The 20,204-nt window shown below is 41.6% G+C and overlaps 3 protein-coding genes across 5 annotated transcripts; 1 reads left to right on the top strand and 2 right to left on the bottom strand.

Annotated features, from left to right (window-relative positions):
• Positions 1-9: 9 nt before the first annotated feature.
• On the top strand, positions 10-5,994 carry LOC109907591 (actin-binding Rho-activating protein-like). 2 transcript variants are annotated; one of them, XM_020505655.2, is made up of 2 exons: positions 10-311; positions 4,632-5,994. In XM_020505655.2, the coding sequence occupies exon 2, from the start codon at positions 4,696-4,698 to the stop codon at positions 5,209-5,211; it is 516 nt and encodes a 171-aa protein (XP_020361244.1). In that variant the 5' UTR covers positions 10-311; positions 4,632-4,695; the 3' UTR covers positions 5,212-5,994. The 2 variants fall into 2 exon arrangements, with proteins under 2 accessions (XP_020361244.1, XP_020361235.1); XM_020505646.2 differs by having other exon boundaries at positions 51-307.
• Positions 5,995-6,018: 24 nt separating this feature from the next.
• Positions 6,019-9,449, bottom strand: LOC109907602 (histidine triad nucleotide-binding protein 3). Of its 2 annotated transcripts, none has more exons than XM_020505668.2 (5): positions 9,255-9,449; positions 8,826-8,943; positions 8,659-8,728; positions 8,188-8,314; positions 6,019-7,346 (listed from the first exon to the last, which is right to left on the bottom strand). In XM_020505668.2, the coding sequence occupies exons 1-5, from the start codon at positions 9,390-9,392 to the stop codon at positions 7,299-7,301; spliced, it is 501 nt and encodes a 166-aa protein (XP_020361257.1). In that variant the 5' UTR covers positions 9,393-9,449; the 3' UTR covers positions 6,019-7,298. The 2 variants fall into 2 exon arrangements, with proteins under 2 accessions (XP_020361257.1, XP_020361265.1); XM_020505676.2 differs by having other exon boundaries at positions 8,659-8,725; positions 9,255-9,438.
• Positions 9,450-10,547: 1,098 nt separating this feature from the next.
• LOC109907614 (nuclear receptor coactivator 7) lies at positions 10,548-14,315 on the bottom strand. Its single transcript, XM_020505707.2, has 6 exons — positions 14,128-14,315; positions 13,403-13,549; positions 12,879-13,031; positions 12,637-12,732; positions 12,366-12,439; positions 10,548-12,019 (listed from the first exon to the last, which is right to left on the bottom strand). Exons 1-6 carry the CDS (start codon positions 14,194-14,196, stop codon positions 11,884-11,886), a joined length of 675 nt encoding a protein of 224 aa, XP_020361296.1. The 5' UTR covers positions 14,197-14,315; the 3' UTR covers positions 10,548-11,883.
• Between the last annotated feature and the right edge of the window lie 5,889 nt (positions 14,316-20,204).

Here is a 20,204-nt window from a genome sequence, read left to right as displayed (position 1 = left end):
TCACTGACAGGGCACGTGACACCAACATTTAGCGACTGCGTCACCACCACAATGTCATTGGCTACTTTGGATGCCGATCAGTGTTTTTCACTGCGGGTAGAAAAATAATCCGATTCAACACTGTTCTAATGTAAAGTTCCATAGCATGGATACAATGTTGCTAACAGACACATGTTCCTCAGGCTATGTCAGTGTTCGTGACAAGAAGTGTAAGGTACCTAAAATTCGACACTGACAGAAGAAGAAAATCTCGGAATAAGCAATACATCGATTTTGACATTGTAGCAGTGACACTTGTCACCTTACCGTATGTATGTCACTTTCAGTTTACAGATGTGTGCTCACCTTGCATTCCTAGATTTCTTGTAATGTAACATTTATTTGTGCGAGATCAATTAAATGTTTTTCATGTTTAAATCAATCTGAAACAGGAGCCTAACAATCTGAGAGGGCACAAAGTAAGTGAGGATGGCAGAGGGGTGGTCCCATTCCTGAAATGGGCAAATTTAGCATTTTTCAAACATCTGAAGTAGCTTTTTTCCTGCAATCTAGAGTCATAATCACTATGCTTAATTCTATTTTAAAAATATGTATATTTTTCTGCATATCTAAGCATACCTCTTGAGCTCTCTATTCTCCTGACTGGTGCTTTTTTTTTTTTAAGAAACTAAATATGCTTCTCTGCATCTCTACTAAAGTCTAGGTAAAATATTCAAAGGAATGTGGGTCTTATTCAGTACATTTAGTAATTGCTAGCTTTTCAAAAGACTACCAACCTTGCCAGCAGGCTTGCCAACTAAGATAGTTAGACAAGCTAGCAACTCTAGCCTGATAAATAGCCTGAAATAGCTTCTTGGTAGGTAGTTATGAGGTTGGGAGATTGGGAACCTATCTGGACTAGCTAAAGCCAACTTCATAAAATTGCTACAGTAGGTGGCTAGTAGTATTATAGAGAAACAACAAAAGATTTAACAAAAAATGTAAATAATATATATACACTGAATACAAATATAAACACAACGTGCAACCATTACAAAGATTATACTGAGTTACTAGTCATAGATACCTTAAAAATAAAAGTAGGGGCGTGGATCAGAAAACCAATCAGTATCTGGTGTGACCACCATTTGCCTCAAGCAGCGCAACACATCTCCTTCTTAAAGAGTTGATCAGGCAGATTGTGGCCTGTGGAATGTTGTCCCACTCCTCTTCAATGGCTGTGCGAAGTTGATGGATATTGGTGGGAACTGAAACACACTGTCATACACATCAATCAAGAGCATCCCAAACATGCTCAGTGGGTGACATGTCTGGTGAGTATGCAGGCCATGGAAGAACTGGGACATTTTCAGCTTCCAGAAATTGTGTACAGATCTTTGCGTCATGGGGCCGTGCATTATCATGCTGAAACATGAGGTGATGGCGACGGATGAATGACACAATGGGCCTCAGGATTTCGTCACGGTATCACTGTGCATTCAAATTGACACCGAAAAAATGCAATTGTGTTAGTTGTCCATAGCTTATGCTATGAAATGGAGAAAGGAGAAATTCTCACTAAGAAGTACAGTATAAGTCAAAAGTTTTTCTTTAATTTAACTATTTTCAACATTGTATAATAATAGTGAAGACATCAGAACTATGAAATAACACATGGAATCATGTGGTAACCAAAAAAGTGTTAAACAAATCAAAATATATTTTATATTTGAGATTCTTCAAAGTAGCCTCCCTTTGCCTTGATGACAGCTTTGCAAACTCTTAACATTCTCTCAACCAGCTTCACCTGGAATGCTTTTCCAACAGTCTTGAAGGAGTTCCCACACATGTTGAGCACTTGCGGGCTGCTTTTCCTTCACTCTGCGTTCCAACTCATCCCAAACCATATAAATTGGGTTGAGGTCAGGTGATTGTGTAGGCTAGGTCATCTGATGCAGCACTCCATCACTCTGCTTCTTGGTCAAATAGCCCTTACACAGCCTGGAGTATGTGTTGGGTCATTGTCCTGTTGAAAAACAAATGACAGTCCCACTAAGCACAAACCAGATGGAATGGTGTATCGCTGCAGAATGCTGTGGTAGCCATGCTGGTGCCTTGAATTCTAAATAAATCACTGAAATAAATCTCTTCCATGCTTCACGGTGGGAACTACACATGCTGAGATCATCCGTTCACCTACTATGCGTCTCACAAAGACACGGCAGTTGGAACCAAAAATCTCAAATTTGGACTAATCAGACCAAAGGACAGATTTCCACCAGTCTAATGTCCCTTGCTTGTGTTTCTTGGCCCAAGCAAGTCTCTTATTCTTCTAGGTAACCTTGAGTTGTGGATTCTTTGCAGCAATTTGACCATGAAGGCCTGATTCACACAGTCTCCTCTAAACAGTTGATGTTGAGATGTGTCTGTTGAACTCTGTGAAGCATTTACAGTGGGGCAAAAAAGTATTTAGTCAGCCACCAATTGTGCAAGTTCTCCCACGTAATTTTCATCATAGTTACACTTCAACTATGACAGACAAAATGAGAAGAAAAAAAATCCAGATAATCACATTGTATGATTTTTTATGAATTTATTTGCAAATTATGGTGGAAAATAAGTATTTGGTCAATAACAAAAGTTTATCTCAATACTTTGTTATATACCCTTTGTTGGCAATGACAGAGGTCAAACGTTTTCTGTAAGTCTTCACAAGGTTTTCACACACTGTTACTGGTATTTTGGCCCATTCCTCCATGCAGATCTCCTCTAGAGCAGTGATGTTTTGGGGCTGTTGCTGGGCAACACGGACTTGCAACTCCCTCCAAATTTTCTATGCGATTTTCTATGGGGTTGAGATCTGGAGACTGGCTAGGCCACTCCAGGACCTTGAAATGCTTCTTACGAAGCCACTCCTTCGTTGCCCGGGCGGTGCGTTTGGGATCATTGTCATGCTGAAAGACCCAGCCACGTTTCATCTTCAATGCCCTTGCTGATGGAAGGTTTTCACTTAAAATCTCACGATACATGGCCTCATTCATTCTTTCCTTTACACGGTTCAGTCGTCCTGGTCCCTTTGCAGAAAAACAGCCCCAAGCATGATCTTTCCACCCCCATGCTTCACAGTAGGTATGGTGTTCTTTGGATGCAACTCGGCATTCTTTGTCCTCCAAACACAACAAGTTGAGTTTTTATCAAAAAGTTATATTTTGGTGTCATCTGACCATATGACATTCTCCCAATCTTCTTCTGGATCATTCAAATGCTCTCTAGCAAACTTCAGACGGACCTGGACATGTACTGGCTTAAGCAGGGGGACACGTCTGGCACTGCAGGATTTGAGTCCCTGACGGCATAGTGGGTTACTGATGGTAGGCTTTGTTACTTTGGTCCCAGCTCTCTGCAGGTCATTCACTAGGTCCCCCCGTGTGGTTCTGGGATTTTTACTCACCGTTCTTGTAATCATTTTGACCCCACGGGGTGAGATCTTGCGTGGAGCCCCAGATCAAGGGAGATTATCAGTGGTCTTGTATGTCTCCCATTTCCTAATAATTGCTCCCACAGTTGATTTCTTCAAACCAAGCTGCTTACCTATTGCAGATTCAGTCTTCCCAGCCTGGTGCAGGTCTACAATTTTGTTTCTGGTGTCCTTTGACAGCTCTTTGGTCTTGGCCATAGTGGAGTTTGGAGTGTGACTGTTTGAGGTTGTGGACAGGTGTCTTTTATACTGATAACAAGTTCAAACAGGTGCCATTAATACAGGTAACGAGTGGAGGACAGAGGAGCCTCTTAAAGAAGAAGTTACAGGTCTGTGAGAGCCAGAAATCTTGCTTGTTTGTAGGTGACCAAATACTTATTTTCTACCATAATTTGCAAATAAATAAATTAAAAGTCCTACAATGTGATTTTCTGGATTTTTTTTCTCATTTTGTCTGTCATAGTTGAAGTATACCTATGATGAAAATTACAGGCCTCTCTCATATTTTTAAGTGGGAGAACTTGCACAATTGGTGGCTGACTAAATACTTTTTTGCCCCACTGTATTTGGGCTGCAATTTCTGAGGCTGGTAACTCTAATGAACTTATCCTCAACGCACACCTGTTAATTGAAATGCATTCCAGGTGACTACCTCATGAAGCTGGTTGAGAGAATGTCAAGAGTGTTTAAAGCTGTCATCAAGGCAAAGGGTGGCTACTTTGAAGAATCTCAAATATAACATATATTTTGATTTGTTTTACATAATTCCATGTGTTATTTCATAGTGTTGATGTCTTCACTATTTTTCTACAATGTAGAACATTTAAAAAATAAAGAAAAAACGTGAAATTAGTAGGCGTGTCCAAACTTATGACTGGTACTGTATATATTTTTTTTTTGTTAAATATCTGTGCATCCTATGGGCATGATACCTCTGATCTGGAAGAACTCTCACCTTCATCAGAGCATTAGTAGGATGATGACCTGTTATTAAACTTTATTATAACTAATATAGTTTACCATAACTTCATTTGGGGTGTAATTAATGGTTTAAATACGCTATTTCTGAGGATTAATTTGTGTCTTCATAAATTAGAAATAGGCCTAGGCTACCATACAGACATGTAATTGTGCTCTCAACAGTTGGTCATTGAAACTTTTATTACACCCACAGAAAATGAACTATGCCTAAAAGTGGACAAACCACTTAATACGTACAAGACATCTGAAACACCACCATGGAGAACAACGATGCACCTATCGAGTTTAACGATGACAGGACAGTGTGTGTGACGTCAGTGAAAGGGTTAAAGGAGAACTGGCAGAGATGGTCCAACAAGCACCAGGAGTACCAGAAACACAACCCCTTCAGTAACAACCGGGGGGCTATGGTGAATGTGACTGCCCAGCAGCAGAGGCTCCAAAGGGACCAGGATGGCTACGGGAGGCCCCTGGAGGGCTCCTTGACAGAGCAGAGGGGAAGGGACGCCCACGTCCACATCACCCGGGAGGTGGAGGAGCTCTGCCAGATGATCAGGGACATCGGGGAGAGCCGTGGCGGTGGGGACGGAGGCAGCGAGGAGAGACCTGTGGTGACGGTGGAGTTTGGGAAGCTGTTTGAGCACTATGTAAACATCTCCAACAAGGTGGTGGGGATCCTGCTGAGGGCCAGAAAACAAGGCCTGGTCAGCTTTGAAGGGGAGATGTTGTGGCAGGGGCAGGATGACCGGGTCCTCATCACACTGCTACAGTGACCAGGATGAAATGACAGGGTCACCATTATGCTGCTTCAGTGACCAGGTTTATGCAGCCGACGGACAAGACAGTAACCAAGGCCCTGTCCAGAAACATCCCCTAGCTCTTTAGGCATTTGTGTAGTTGTGAAAGGATTGGCTAGGTCTAAGCAATATGGTGAAAATTACATTAGGTAGCAAGGTGCAGCAACACCTATCCAATTCTTTCAGGTTTACACCTGCACCTAGCAAGGGTAGTTGTTTCTGGGCAGGGCCCAAGAGAACTAACCTGTGGCAGCAGTGACATGCAATATGGTGCTGTAGGATGAACCTGAGCTTATTGGCCTGAATAGACTTTGTGTTGCATTCCCAGTACACTGTAATCTACACAGCATTTACAATGTTCCTTAGCAATCTTTGTAATTAGACAGAGGAAATGTGTACCTTCTATGGCACAAATACAACACACTGACAATGTAGGCTTAATGTTAGAAATCCTGGAAGGAGGCTATGAAACTGTATACATGGTTGACAATGTAGCAAAATGCATCACAATTATATTTACATTCAGGAGAAATAGCACATCACTTTTTGATCCACTGGCATTTGTGGAATTCACACTGTACTATATGCACATTGTTCAACCTAACAAGGGTTGTTTGAGGAATGCTTTTTCAGCTACTTGCACTCATGAAATATACTGTAACACTTTACTAATTTGAAAAATAATTACTGTATTCCAAACATGTTTGTTTAGAAAGGAAAGCACTGATTTTTATCAATAAAGTCTTAAAAAAAAAAAAAGGACTAATTCATGAGACGATTGCATTAGAATGACAGGTAACACTTTATTTAAAGCCTGCATAACATAATACTTTTTAATAAGGCATTAGAAAGAGTCATATTAAGTCATACTGCATACTTTACAGTAAGTGTTACTGAATGATGTTTCCCATTAATAAGAGACCAGGAAGGAAATCTGATACACTTGTGGAGGCAGCAATGCATCATTTATTTAACCATGAACCACCATTATTATTTTACAGCGACACGTCAACCAATAAACACATGACGCTCTTAATTTCATGCAGCAGCATACACTAAACATACATTACTTTGTTGAGTGTTCCATTGGGCTGTAGTGCATAACAAAATTAAGAATCACTCTCCAACATTCATAATAAAATAATACAATTAATGCAGAGTATTGTGTTAACAGAATGTGACCCAAGAAACAATTGTTTATGGATGATTGAGCTCCTATTATGCATCTTGATGAATTAGTAATGTAGGTATTATTCAGTGAATATTTTAAACCTTCACACCCCAGTGTACACTTCCATTTTACTCTTTGATCATATATGATTGAATACCATTCATGCAAAACAGTTGCTTTTCTGACTCTCACTTGACTGAGGCCTAAAAGAGCTCATACTTCTCATGATATTTCTCCGCTTTCAGTTATTATACCTCATAATACGGGATACTGTTGACAGTGACTGCATCGCAAATGGTTCCCTATTCATTACACTCCTTTTGAGCCCTATAGGAAAAGGTGCCATTTGGGATGCCAGCCAGTGGCACAATGCACAAGACATCTTTATCAAAGGTGTCCTGCGATGAGACTTACTGTAGGTTTCACAGTCCCAATACATCCCATTCTCAGGTCTCCTGGTTATGATCACTTAGGAATGCCTTTACGTTACTAATCGTTCTTTACATTAATACTAGAGCCTAAACACAAACGTATCACTTTTGATATCTTTCTATACCAACAGAAATTGACCCCAAAATCATTCCAGACATTACTATTTCATATTCTGTGGTAAAAAATAAAGAGTAACTATTGGTCATTTTCAAAAAAGTATTTAAAATAGCAAGTAAGGAAAACACATTTGGCTTAATTTCTGATTTGGCTGTTCAGCTTGATACTAGAATTAAAAACCTCAGTTGAGTTGAACCATCATCACTAGTCTCACTAACCTGCTGGGGAGTACAGTACACTCACATAGAGAACCACGGAGGGAGACCAGACCTGACCTGCTCACTTCACTACTAGTAAGGTAACCCCGTTTCTCACTGGACCAGCCCAGACTGCAACCCACTCCTCAGTTGGTCTCTCCCTTAGAGTTCAGCTGCTGAATCAACTGGTCAGCCTGCAGGAGACAAACACAAATAGTACAATAATACATCAAATGACAAGTCATGGCTTCTTCATGTCGTTTTGATGTCTGAATTGCCAGTCCATTGTCACGCTCATGTATTGTATCTAAAGGTAGAAGAGAACAAAGGCTCTTGCATGAGGTGCATGCCTGCAAACCAACCTGATGGGAATAGACTGATAGAGGTGAGTGTCCCTGACATACTGTATAGATGGCCATCCTTTAACCTGGGAAGAACCATATACACACTGAAGGCAGACACAGGAAAAAAAAACAGGTTTCCTAGTCCAGTGTATTTGGGGCTTTAGTCACCTTACTTCATCCCAACAGATTTCCCCAGCCCAGTAGTCTCCACAGGGAGTTAATTGACCATGAAAGCTGGCAGTGATAATGCAGTGAGAGATCAGTGTTGGCTGACTGGCTCTTAACAGATGACAACACAACAGCCAGAGTGGCAGAAAAGAGCTGCTGGAACAGTGAGGAACAATGGAGCTGTTCATCAGCTGCCAATCTAGACTGTCCAACTATTATGTAAAAAAAAAATATATATTTAAAAAAGAGCCCTCTTTCCCAAACACAATGCTAACAAGCTACTCTGACAAGTCTAAATGAGTGGAGTTGATGTTTGTGTCCAGGTGATGTCAAGGCAAGGGAAATTATTGTTCTATCCCGACTTTGGTACTGTACGAACACTGAACTCAATAGGTGGATAATATTGTCACAGAACAGACTTTTTATTTTACCTTTATTTAACAATGTGGGGGGAATTGTGAAACATTTATCACACAAATTCTGACAGCTACCGTACTACAATGGCCATTTGAAAGAGACTTACAGTGACAAACCAATAGGAGTTGGGTCTGTAGAAGAGGCGGGACATGAAGCCCATCTGACTGGCAGGTGCCAACACATGTAGGTGCAGGTGAGAGACAGAACAGAATGGGGGCCAGTGGAAGCCAAACCTGTAGAAAAAAATTTATAATAATTGTCTGCTTCTTTGTCTCTGCATGATCTTCTGTGACAACAGCAACATGTTCAAAATGCTAAATTCTACAGACTGCTGAATGTGATTTGCCATTGTATGTCATTTCATAAAGTCAAACCAATCAACTATGCATGTATAGCAAAAATAAATAAATTGTCCTTTACAATTGGAGCCACTTGTTAATAAAAGGGCCGGGACGATACCAGTATAGCGACTCTTCTCAGTATACTGGTATCGTCACAGCCCTATTAACATCTGAAGATTGAAAAACACTTCATTTGAATCATGTGACATTGACTGGAGAGAATGTTGTGGTCATACCTAACGTCGCTGAGGTCTAAGACATTGTTCTTCTGAAGGATCTCCATCCCTATCTCCACCATCTTCTCTACTGATCACAGACACAGCAGGATAATCAGTTAACACATACACACACACCACACCACACCACACCACACCACACCACACACAACTTTAAAGTTGCATACCTAATGACACATGCTCTTTACTGAGTGATTTACAGTTTCCAACATGTCTCGTGGGCACAACCAGGTAATGATGGGGAGCTCCAGGCTTGATGTCCCTGAAGCAAGAGACCTCCTCGTCCTGTCATGCAAACGAAGTCAAACACATGGGGTGGTCACTAGTTGGTTCAGCTAGGACGTCCATCACAATCAGCATTGTTTTCAGTTTGGAAGCTAACCTGCCTAAAAACTATTTTTGGGATCATTAATGTATATTGTTTCCACATAGCTATGGAAATATGATAATGGATTAGCTCAAATGACCTGTCGTTAACTGTCAGTGGTAATCAACGTCGCTGTTTTCTGACAGCTAACCTAGCCAGCTAACGACGTTAGTTAACGTAACGTTAGCCTAGCTAGCTAGTTTAGTGTCAATAATTCACTCATACTTACAACATGAAGAATCTCCGTGCCCATCTCATTGTTGACAACCTTGCAGAATATGCATTTCTTGTCGTATCCTTCGCCTTGACCTACGTTTATTTTAGAAATACATACATTTGCAGGTTCAGAACCTTCGTTGGTTGCCATATTTATTGGTCGTCACTAGTTACCACAGCCACAAAGGCTTAAACCCCGCCTATTTCTACAATATATTTAAAATGCGATTTTAAACCTAACCTTATCTCTAACCTTAACCACCCTGCTAACCTTATGCCTAGCCAATTTCAACTTTGTGGCTGTGGTAATTAGTGGAAATCATATTGTCGGTGAGACTGGGACCTATCAACGAAGGAACACAAGTGGATCAAACGGTTATCGCTGGTGAGTCGAAAGGTAAAGCAAACAATTACCCAACTTGGTAGTGTGCACGAATGTCCACCTGCAGGTGGCAGTGAAACACGTCTCTCACTGAATCGTCTAGATCAAATATTTACATTTTAGTCATTTAACAGATATGCTTTTCTATTTTCTGCCACTTCTTCAACATGTATAAGTCAATGCTACGGTTATATTGCATTGTTGAATTTGCCTAAATTATTTAAAGATGGAATTTTTTAAGCCATTTTCGTGACCTAGGAAAAGAACGATAAAGATTAACTTCTTGATTTATTTTTATTTTTATCTAACTCCTCCTTACTGTTTACAGTAATAAAGATGGGCTCAACTTAGGTATTTTGTATTTTATTAGGATCCCCATTAGCTGTTGTGAAAGTACATTAGGCTGCATCCTATGTAGGCCTTTGCTTTTGAGATTGCAGGTGTCATTTTCATTAAGCAAACATTCTTTCTTTGACAGTACAGCAACATGTAAATTAATGCTGTGACATTTTATAATTTCTTTCAAAACCAATCATACAATGAGTGATTACTGATGTGGCCTTAAGCTACCTATTGCTAGCTTAATTTCAACATACAGAAATGACTGGGCATCTAGCATGATAATTCAAAATACTGGGTAAATCTAAAACATGTCATATGTCCTTTTGTTATCATGAATCTTGCTTTTATATTGTTGTTGATGAGATTAATATTAGTATTACTATTTCAGGCAATGATGCTTATTGATCTGAAAACAATCAGTCACATAATCACACAAGTTTAAAGCACATTTTTTTGTCACCTGGAAATGCAGAATTTTAATAAGGAGCCATTAACAGTGCCAGCACTGTACAGCACACATACAGAAAAACAAAACAAAATACTTCCCTGGATAACATTTCTTTAAATATATCTATTTTTTTGGGGGGGGGGAATATAAATAACATCAAAGGAATGTGAAAAAGACGTCAAACTAAAACAATTGGTCCATCTTATATCCTGTTTCTTTCTTTTAAACAAATGTCATTATTCTCTTTTAGAAATGTAAGAAAACATTTAACATGGATTTAAACCCATACCTTTAGTACAAACCATTAGAGGCCACTTTTAGCAGCTCTAAGAGACAGTACTCTGCCGTGGCTGTTTCTAGACCTGAGTGTTGTGTGTGTGAGGAATCCCGACGGGGCATCTGATGTTGTACCCTTGTAACACAGACACAGAAATAAATACAAAATAGTTGGGTAGTACAGTAGTGTGCTCATCTTAGCCTCTATAAAGTTTAAAGCTTATGAGGAAATTGTAATGAAAATAGGATACTACTCTAAAAAGGGCTTTGGTTTGTAAATGCTGTCCATAACAAAGGATTGATGGAGGGTTTACAGCTTAGATGTCTAGAACCAGTTGTAATGCTCGTATTGGACAGAGCTTGTTCAGTAGCAGGTATTGAGCAGCAAACAGTAGGACACTGTAAAACAGCCTGTCTATCTCTCACCATACAGTCCTCAGTTAACCAGGCAAAACACAGATACAACCTGAGTTAATGCTGGTATAATAGGTTACGCGCTGGTAAAACACAGGTAAAACCAGCCTAAAAGTCACTAGACCAGGTTTTACATGTGACAAACCCAGGGGTGAATGACTGCCCTCTCTCATTCAAGGCCAACCACAGTACTGCAGGCATTATTATCCCCAGTACAGTGAATGGGAAGATGGCAATCTTCGTGGTCAATCTTCGTATAAATACAATAACAAATCAAAACAAAAATGTCTTATTACCCCAGATGTATGTGCTTGAACCGATTATTTTAAAATCGCACACAGAAGAAGTTACTATCATAATTTAGTAGCTAATGGCAGCATGCCCCATTCTGCCTTTAACATGAAATACTCAATGAGAGCGGGCAGCACTGAGCTAGCCTGCAACGTCACATCCTGGAGTAGCTCAAACTAGCATGTAATGCCTACGTAAATCTCCCACATGAGACGCCATCTTAATGGACTTCCTTGGCTTCAAATGCACTATTGAGTTTTCACATAGGAATGACTGGTGTCACGTGATCGATGGCGTTGTCCATTCATATATACAGTCATTGGACAAACCAAGCTTACTATATTAAGCTTACTGTACTTTAACAGCTTGAACACAGGCTAAACCTCACTGAACACAAGTAAAGCCATGTTGTAAACCATAGATAGACATGGCTCTAGCTTTTTTCTCTCTCTCTTTTCCGCTTCTGAGTCTCTCAGCATCTCGCTCTGTTTACTGGACAGTCCAGACTTCCAGGTCCTGCACTGTGAAGTCTTGCTGGGTGGACAGGGGCTGGTTGTTGAAGGTGTGACATGGGAAGCTGGCACCGTAGTACAGATCAGCATCCAGCCACAGGCCAAAAAGCCCCCTAGAGGTCAACAAGAGAAAGATACAGTGGGGCAAAAAAGTATTTAGTCAGCCACCAATTGTGCAAGTTCTTCCACTTAAAAAGATGAGAGAGGCCTGTAATTTTCATCATAGGTACACTTCAACTATGACAGACAAAATGAGAAAAAAAATCCTGAAAATCACATTGTAGGATTTTCAATGAAATGATTTGCAAATTATGGTGGAAAATAAGTATTTGGTCAATAACAAAAGTAACAAAATAACAAAAGTCTGTAGACATCAATGAGTTTGTGGAAGCTAACTAGATTTACTTTTAGATGATAAAGGCTTCGGTATTTCTGATAAAGAAAATTCTGAACACTTACCCTCCTCCACCAATCTGTAGAGAGTCCATATGGCCCCTGATGAAGTAAGAGTTCTCACCACTCCACCTGTAGGCCTGTGTGAAGAGAGAGGTGTCAGATTAACTCCACCCATCACGACAGTCAAGAGACAGCCTATTAACTACAACGACAGGGGCTGTATCTGAAATGACACCCTATTCCCTATAGTACAAAGGTAAGCGCTGGTCAAATGTATATAGTGAATAGGATGCCATTATGGACAAGCCGTGCACACAACAGTATGCAATGTTACCTTGAATGCAGGGTCGAAACTGTAGACAAAAGTCTCTCCTGTTCCGTAGCAACAGTCACTCACTCTGAAGGGATGGGAGGAGAAGGCACCAAACACCTGAGAGAGAGGAAAACAAACCTATTAGCATTTTACTGGGATCGTATGACCCATTCATAATGTAATAACAATGTAATAGCAGTACATGGATGGAACAGTACGTTAGATGTCAGTCATATAGAACAGTGCGCTGTTGAGATGTCTACCTTTTTTTCCATGTCTTTGATGACCAGAAGCACAGGACTGTCGATGTGGGCCATTTGCCTGTACAGAGTCTTCAGGCTGGTGCCATGAATGGCTGTGCTGTAGACCAGGTTCCATGGATACCCCTGTGTCCTTGCTGGTATGTGATTGGCTAGCTGTGGTTTTCAGAAACAGAGGATGAGATGGATGATGAGAAAATGTCCCATTTAAATTCACATGTCAAAGCTGTGTAATGCTGAGATGAGTATGTGCACTTTATTTTCCCGGAACTCAGTATAAATTGAAGAACCAAAAAAAGTCCCATATTTAGCTTTGTACATATCAAACAAACCAAAGCACTATGTTCTTCCCATGAGCTGGCTGTGTAGCTTATACAGTGCTGGGAGATGATTGCTTTACTTTTCCGTTACTTCATTAGGTTTATTTGATAAGTGCAAAGCACCTTCATCAACATTTCTGTAAACATGCCAGAAGTGACTGTATTAGCCACAGTGTTTTGTTGTAGTGTAGTTTAACAGTAACTCACACTCTCGATGTGTTGGTCGTTGAGGAGCTGGCTGTGGTTTCGGAGAACAGGAAGTATGTCCTCAGGCTCCTCGCCCTCAGAGCGGTTACCCTCCTCTGAGCTGCACACGCTCCATCGAGGCTTTACTGAATCGTTCCCTGTGATGATCTGCAAGGAAATAACCACATCTCTGTTAAAACACACTCTCTTTTTCACTCTGTGAGTTTTTCAGCCACATCTCTGTTAAAACACTCTCCTTTTCTCTCTGCTGTGAGTTTTTCAGCCACATCTCTGTTAAAACACACTCTCTTTTTCTCTCTGCTGTGAGTTTTTCAGCCACATCTCTGTTAAAACACACTCTCTTTTTCTCTCTGCTGTGAGTTTCTCAGCCACATCTCTGTTAAAACACACTCTCTTTTTCTCTCTGCTGTGAGTTTCTTAACCACACTGATATTGTAAAACAAGGCTGAGTAATTAACGGACTCAAAAACAAACACAATAAAACATGAAATTACACCCACAATCAGTACTAGTGAGTGAGGGTGGTTGATAAAAGACAAAATACAATAATTTCTTCAACCCTTCACCAATAAATTAACATTATTGCACACAACCCTAAAACTACTCTTCACATATTTGGGTCAAGGTATTTCAAAAAATAAAAATAAAAATGCCATGCATACTAGTACATTATCTCACACTAAACATTACAATTCACAAAAATAAGAGTATAGTTAGCAACCCACCATTACATATGGCTCCAGACATTTGTTTGCAAAGTAAAGCACCTTGATGTTCTCCTGCATTGGTCTCATGTCTACTAATATTCCTCCCAAACACAACTCATGTATACTAATAATGTAACACAGTTGCCTCAGTATATGATACTCTATGTACCACAGGCATAGGCAAGAGTGTGAACTGATAACCTATACCCAACCATCAAATGCTCTCTCTTACTTCATTCAACTTCCATCCCCCTAAATCTCATTGGCTGATAGTAGACCTGCTTGTGGAAACCGTATTGGCCACCTCAGTTTTGTGTTTCAGATTCCTTTCTCGAAAAACAGGATGGCACTTGTAGTAAACTGAATTATGGGGCATATGTCCATATATGGGGTGTCCGGCAGGTTTGCGCTAACTCTCAAAATATCTCATTGTTGCACTCATGGCAATGAGCCAACAATTCTGTAGCCTGGGTACTAGTCTGTGTCTCCTAACCTTCCACTCCTTGTACGCCGTGCTATTTGCCAAACATGTTTAGCATATGAGAAGAAGTGGCAAGGAGTGGAATGTTAGGAGAAGAAGACTGGTACCCAGGCTAACAAATATGTGCCTTAAAGCTACAATATTTCATAGATATTTCATCACAACAAACCTAACCTAGATGTATAAATGTCAAGTAAAAATAGTTTCAAACTTGCTTAAATCTATTATTTCATACTTGTTTAATTTGTCTAATCCATTCTTTATAATGAGAAACTGCTCTCATTGTTTTAGAGATAGAGGTCGTTGAATGCAATGCCACATCTTTAGATCCTTGAATCCGAACTCACCCCCCAGTTTATGGCAGCACAGCAGCACAGCACAGCTAGCTCGTATTTCTCCACTACCAGACAGCAGGGATGCTTGTGGTGTCTTGTGTTGTTGTCCTTGGTTTGGATCAGTTCAACCCTGAGGAGGCAATCACATACATCAATATAATGTTTATGTACTTTAAATTATGTAATACGTTTCACCAAAAACCCATACACTCCTCTGCAATATGATTGAAACACAATCTAATCTAGCAACCACAAGCCAGAAATCTTTAAACAAGCCTAAAGTGAACCAATTTCTGCATGGAAAAACAAGTCTTTCAGCTACTTTTCAGAAATAGCTCTTACAGGAAAAAGCTCATTTAGGGTCCAAATGCATGACTACAGCCCATTGGAATGCCACTATCAGATCATACATAGCCTCTGGTCTGCATGAATAATGACTAAAGCACACACAAGACCTGAAGAGGCTAGAGCTGAAGCTGACATAGGCCTAGCTATTTCCCCGATCAAGAAACTGCCCTTGTTAAATTACATTTTTTTATAACATAGCAAAGAAAGGGCAAAATTTGTCTTTACAAACCCCTTATTTCTCCAAATCAAGTGTCCAGGTTTGGTATCCATAGTAAGTATTGTCACTTACTCTTCAAAGCTGTAATTGACTCCCATGCTGAATAGTAGCTGGGGTAGAAAGGAGGTGCAGGAGATGGAAAAGGAGGTGAAGAAGAGAGGATGATATGGTGAAAATGAGAGCGGATTGTCTGGAGGCTCAGTGCTTTAACAGCATGTCTACCCCATCTCAGCCATCAGGCATCTTATACTCCAGCGTTACAGCTTAGATAAGCCCCTTTCACCATAAAACCCTCCCTTAAGGTCCTTCAAGGCCGCCTGACATGGAGGATTTCACAATGGCGTTAGATAGCCTCTGTGACACATTATCTTTACTTGCTACAGTATGCCTCCCTGGGCTGAATCTGGGTCAGAAAATGACAGTGTCAATTCACTGTCGCAGAGACACTAATTTACAAACAAATAAAGGTCTGGCTGACAGACACTGTCTTTTTCGATCTGCCTCTTTTCCTGATACTTTTGTTTTATTGCAATCTGCACTTTATTGTGTGAAACACAGCCAGTCCCAATTGACTCCCTACCACTTCACTTTGGTCCTTACCCTTCAAGGTGTGCCGATCTGTGAGGTGGAACCTCCTCCACTACATTGCGTATACCTATCCAGACCCTGTACAGAGTCTTTAAATCTCCAAGAGTTAGTGTCAAGAGGAAGGGGTAAGGAGCAAATTGGAAACTCTGTCTAAATAAAGCCAGGGGTCACAGAGGAGGCCAAGAGGTTACACAACAGTAGCCAACCATAGGATGGAAGAAATCCATATCAGACTGTGTGGGGGCTGATTATAGACACACATGGAGGATCGATGGTGTTGCACATTTACATGACTATGTGAAATATATTTTATTGAGTTAAATATAAATGGACAACTTTTCCATGAGTGAAAAACATGAATCACATCCAATTAAAGATTGACTGTAATCTACTGGTACCTACTATATATTTAAAAAAAATTTTTTTACTGAGCTATCGATCTGATATAGTGTGTGCCCTTTCCAGGACAATTGCTTAATAGTTACAGTTTGTACTGTACCTGTTAGACAACTTTCACTTGGCAGTGAAGCATCTAGTAGTTGCTTCAACTCTCCTCCAATTCCTGCAAATCCGCTCTCTGCTTCAGCATGTTCCAGATGAGTCATGGGAAAATCCCACATGGACCTGGACATGCTAAATGCATCCTTAGTGCATTTAACTATTAAATGCAACTAATTGAATGGCCGCTTTGGGAGTGTGTACAAAATGCTAATCAGGCAACAAGTATTTAAGGAAAATGTGTATATTTAGATGGGGGATGGGGAAGAAACCCATGGTATTACTTTTGTTTGGTTTGCTGTGGTAGACTGCTGTAGACCCTGTGGCAGGCCCTCTATCAAAAACAATAGAGTAGAAGGATGAGGAATTATCATCCAGAATACAAACAGTTTGACACTTCCTCAGACCATTATCACAGAGACTTTGACTGGACCTAGGGATATTACATGTAAGAACTACTGAAACGTTGTATAGTGCAACCCCAATCTATGAAACCTATTGATTAAAAAAACGTACTTGTTTCACACAGATGTTATCATTCCATATTGTGTGTTTTCATGTCAATAGTGGTGCGTATCTGAGTGGTAATAGACAGTAGAAAACATTTGTTTATCACCCCTAACTTGCGTCAGTTATTCTTACCTGCTGTAAACCGTGTACGTGACGAATAACTGTTGATTTGGGATGGGAGAGCTACAGTAGGGTTCACACACAGGTCACAGACTCTACAGAGGTGTCAGAGCACTAATAGGATTACTAGGCTACCATGTGAAAACAAAATTGTGAAGAGAATATTGACCGTTCAAAAGGTTTTGAAAGAGTAAACAGCATTCACTGGTAAAGGGCAAAGCTGCAGGTGTCAGCCCTCTTTAAAGATGCCTGATGTCCACCTGTTCACTCACAGATGTTGAGAAAGAGGAACTGCCTTACTGTAAAACATCCTCTGATACGGAGTTGTCTCTTCCTCCTATATACCCATTTTATGAGGATTGAATGAAATGCAGAAGCACTATCCACCTAAAAGCACACAGCAATTCAACTGTCAAATACAAACAATAACTACATTCACTTGTATGAGATGAAAACTGATACTTTCCTTAGGGAAAGGGGATATCTTCTCAGCTTCACAACTGAATGCATTCAACCGAAATGTGTCTTCCTCATTTAACCCAACCCCTCTGAATCAGAGAGGTGCAGGGCCTGCCCTAATTGATGTCATCGGTGCCCGGGGAGCAGTTGTTGTTGGGGTTAACTGCCTTGCGGAATGACAGATTTTTCCACATTGCCGGCTCTGGGATTTGAACAAGCAACCTATCGGTTACTGTCTCAACAATAACCGCTAGGCTCCTTCTCCAGCCAGAGGTTCCAGTCCAGTCAAACGAACTACATGCAGTAACAAATGCATTTTATTAGCAGCTAAACATGCATAACTCTCTCTGATTTTCATGCGTAACCTTTTGCTTTGGGATCAGTACCCATTTAGAGCGTATGCAAAAAGTTTAACATTTGGGCCAAGTGATAAAGTTTGTATTTTTTCTTCAGTAGGCCTTCAGTCGGCCTAAATATAGTTTTGCTGCAGCAGTGGGAACACTATTCATTCACCAAGTCAACTCTGGGTCCATTATAGAGAGGAGTCACCCTCACCTGTCCTGCTATAAGGCACAAGAGAAGAACTTGTTGGGGTTGAACCAGTTAATTTTGGGTGACGTAGAACTGCACGGCTAGTGTCCTAGGCCCCACAGAGCAGCAGTAAATCAACAACAATAGCAGCCACATCCTCCTGACCCGGTTACCTTAAACTCACTCAAATGACACTACACTACATATCTCAATGAGAGATCCAACCACTTTCAGCAGTTATTGAATAAGAGAGTTGACACAAAAGGACCATGATGTAGAGAACATTCAGATGGCTGTGCAAATAAACTTGGCAATACTGTATTCCTTTTGCCTGGCTGGTTGAACCAGACTTGATAAGTAAAGAGGTAGAATAATGGTGTGGGCAGTGTTCCTTCTGGTTCAACCAGGCAAGTACATATGTATTATCTTAATTTGATCACTCTGTGGTTACAGAGAATTTCCCTTCACCTGAGGAAATTCAAATGTGCCTCTTGATTTACATACATTTACTGAAAGTATTTTGTGTTTATCTTTATGTATTTGGTCAGGCCAGGGTGTGGCATGGGGTTTTTGTAATTGTGGTGTGTTTGTCTTGGGGTTTTGGTGGTGGTATTGGGATTGTTGCTTAGTGGGTTATCTAGCAAAGTCTATGGCTGTCTGGAGTGGTTCTCAATCAGAGGCAGGTGCTTATCGTTGTCTCTGATTGGGAACCATATTTAGGCAGCCATATTCTTTGAGTTTGTCGTGGGTGATTGTCCTATCTGTCCTATGTGTACTCTCTGTTAGTTTGCACAAGTATAGGTTTTCGTTTATTGTTTTGTAGTGTTTGTGTTTAGTCATGTTTACGTTTGTTTAAATAAACATGGATCGCAATCGACAAGCTGCAGTTTGGTCCGACTCTCCTTCATCACAACTAGAAAGCCGTAACAGAATCACCCACCACCAACGGACCAAGCGGCGTGTCAACAGGCAGGAGCAGCCGAAAAAGGAGATGCTCAACAAGGATTTCTGGTCATGGGAGGAAATCCTCGACGGGAGAGGACCCTGGGCTAAACCAGGGGAGTGTAGCCGCCCAAAGGAGCAGCAGGAACAGAGGCAACAGAGGCAGCAGGAGCAGCAGCTGCAGTGGGAGAGGCTGCACTACCTGGAGAAATGGACATGGGAGGACGAACTGGACGGTAAAGGACCCTGGGATCAGCCTGGAGATTATTGTCGCCCCAAAGCCGAGCTGGAGGCAGCAAAAGCAGAGAGGCGGCATTATGAGGAGCTAGCACGGCAGAGCGGATGGAAGCCCGAGAGTCAGCCCCAAAAATGTATTGGGGGGGGGGGGGTTACAGGGAGTATGGCTATGCCAGGTAGGAGACCTGCGCAAACTCCCTGTGCTTACCGGGGGGCTGGAGAGACCGGGCAGACACCGTGTTATGCTGTGGAGCGCACGGTGTCTCCAGTGCGGGTGCACAGCCCGGTTCGGTATATTCCAGCTCCGCGTATCGGCCGGGCTAGATTGAGCGTCGAGCCAAATGCCATTAAGCCAGCTCTACGCATCTGGTCCCCAGTGCGTCTCCTTGGGCCGGCTTACATGGCACCAGCCTTGCGCTCGGTGTCTCCGGTTCGCCTGCATAGCCCAGTGCGGGCTATTCCACCTCGCCGCACTGGCAGGGCAACCGAGAGCATTCAACCAGGTAAGGTTGGGCAGGCTCGGTGCTCAAGAGCTCCAGTGCGCCTGCACGGCCCGGTCTATCCGTCACCATCTCCACGCACCAGTCCTCCGGTGGCAGCTCCCCGCACCAGGCTGTCTCTCCGGCCCATCCTTACGAGGGCTCCCACCTCTCCAGCGCTGCCAGAGCCTTTCTCCTCTCCTGCGCTGCTGGATTCTCCCGCCTGTTTAGCGCAGCCAGAGCCTTCCTCCTCTCCTGCGCTGCCGGAGTCTCCCGCCTGTCCAGCGCTGCCAGAGCCTTTCTCCTCTACAGCGCTGCTGGATTCTCCCGCCTGTTTAGTGCAGCCAGAG

The sequence above is a fragment of the Oncorhynchus kisutch genome, linkage group LG2 (genome assembly GCF_002021735.2).
Source record: "Oncorhynchus kisutch isolate 150728-3 linkage group LG2, Okis_V2, whole genome shotgun sequence".
In the NCBI taxonomy this organism is placed as follows: domain Eukaryota; kingdom Metazoa; phylum Chordata; class Actinopteri; order Salmoniformes; family Salmonidae; genus Oncorhynchus; species Oncorhynchus kisutch.
Note: the sequence above shows the minus strand (reverse complement) of the source record. Positions and strands in the feature narration are given on the sequence as shown.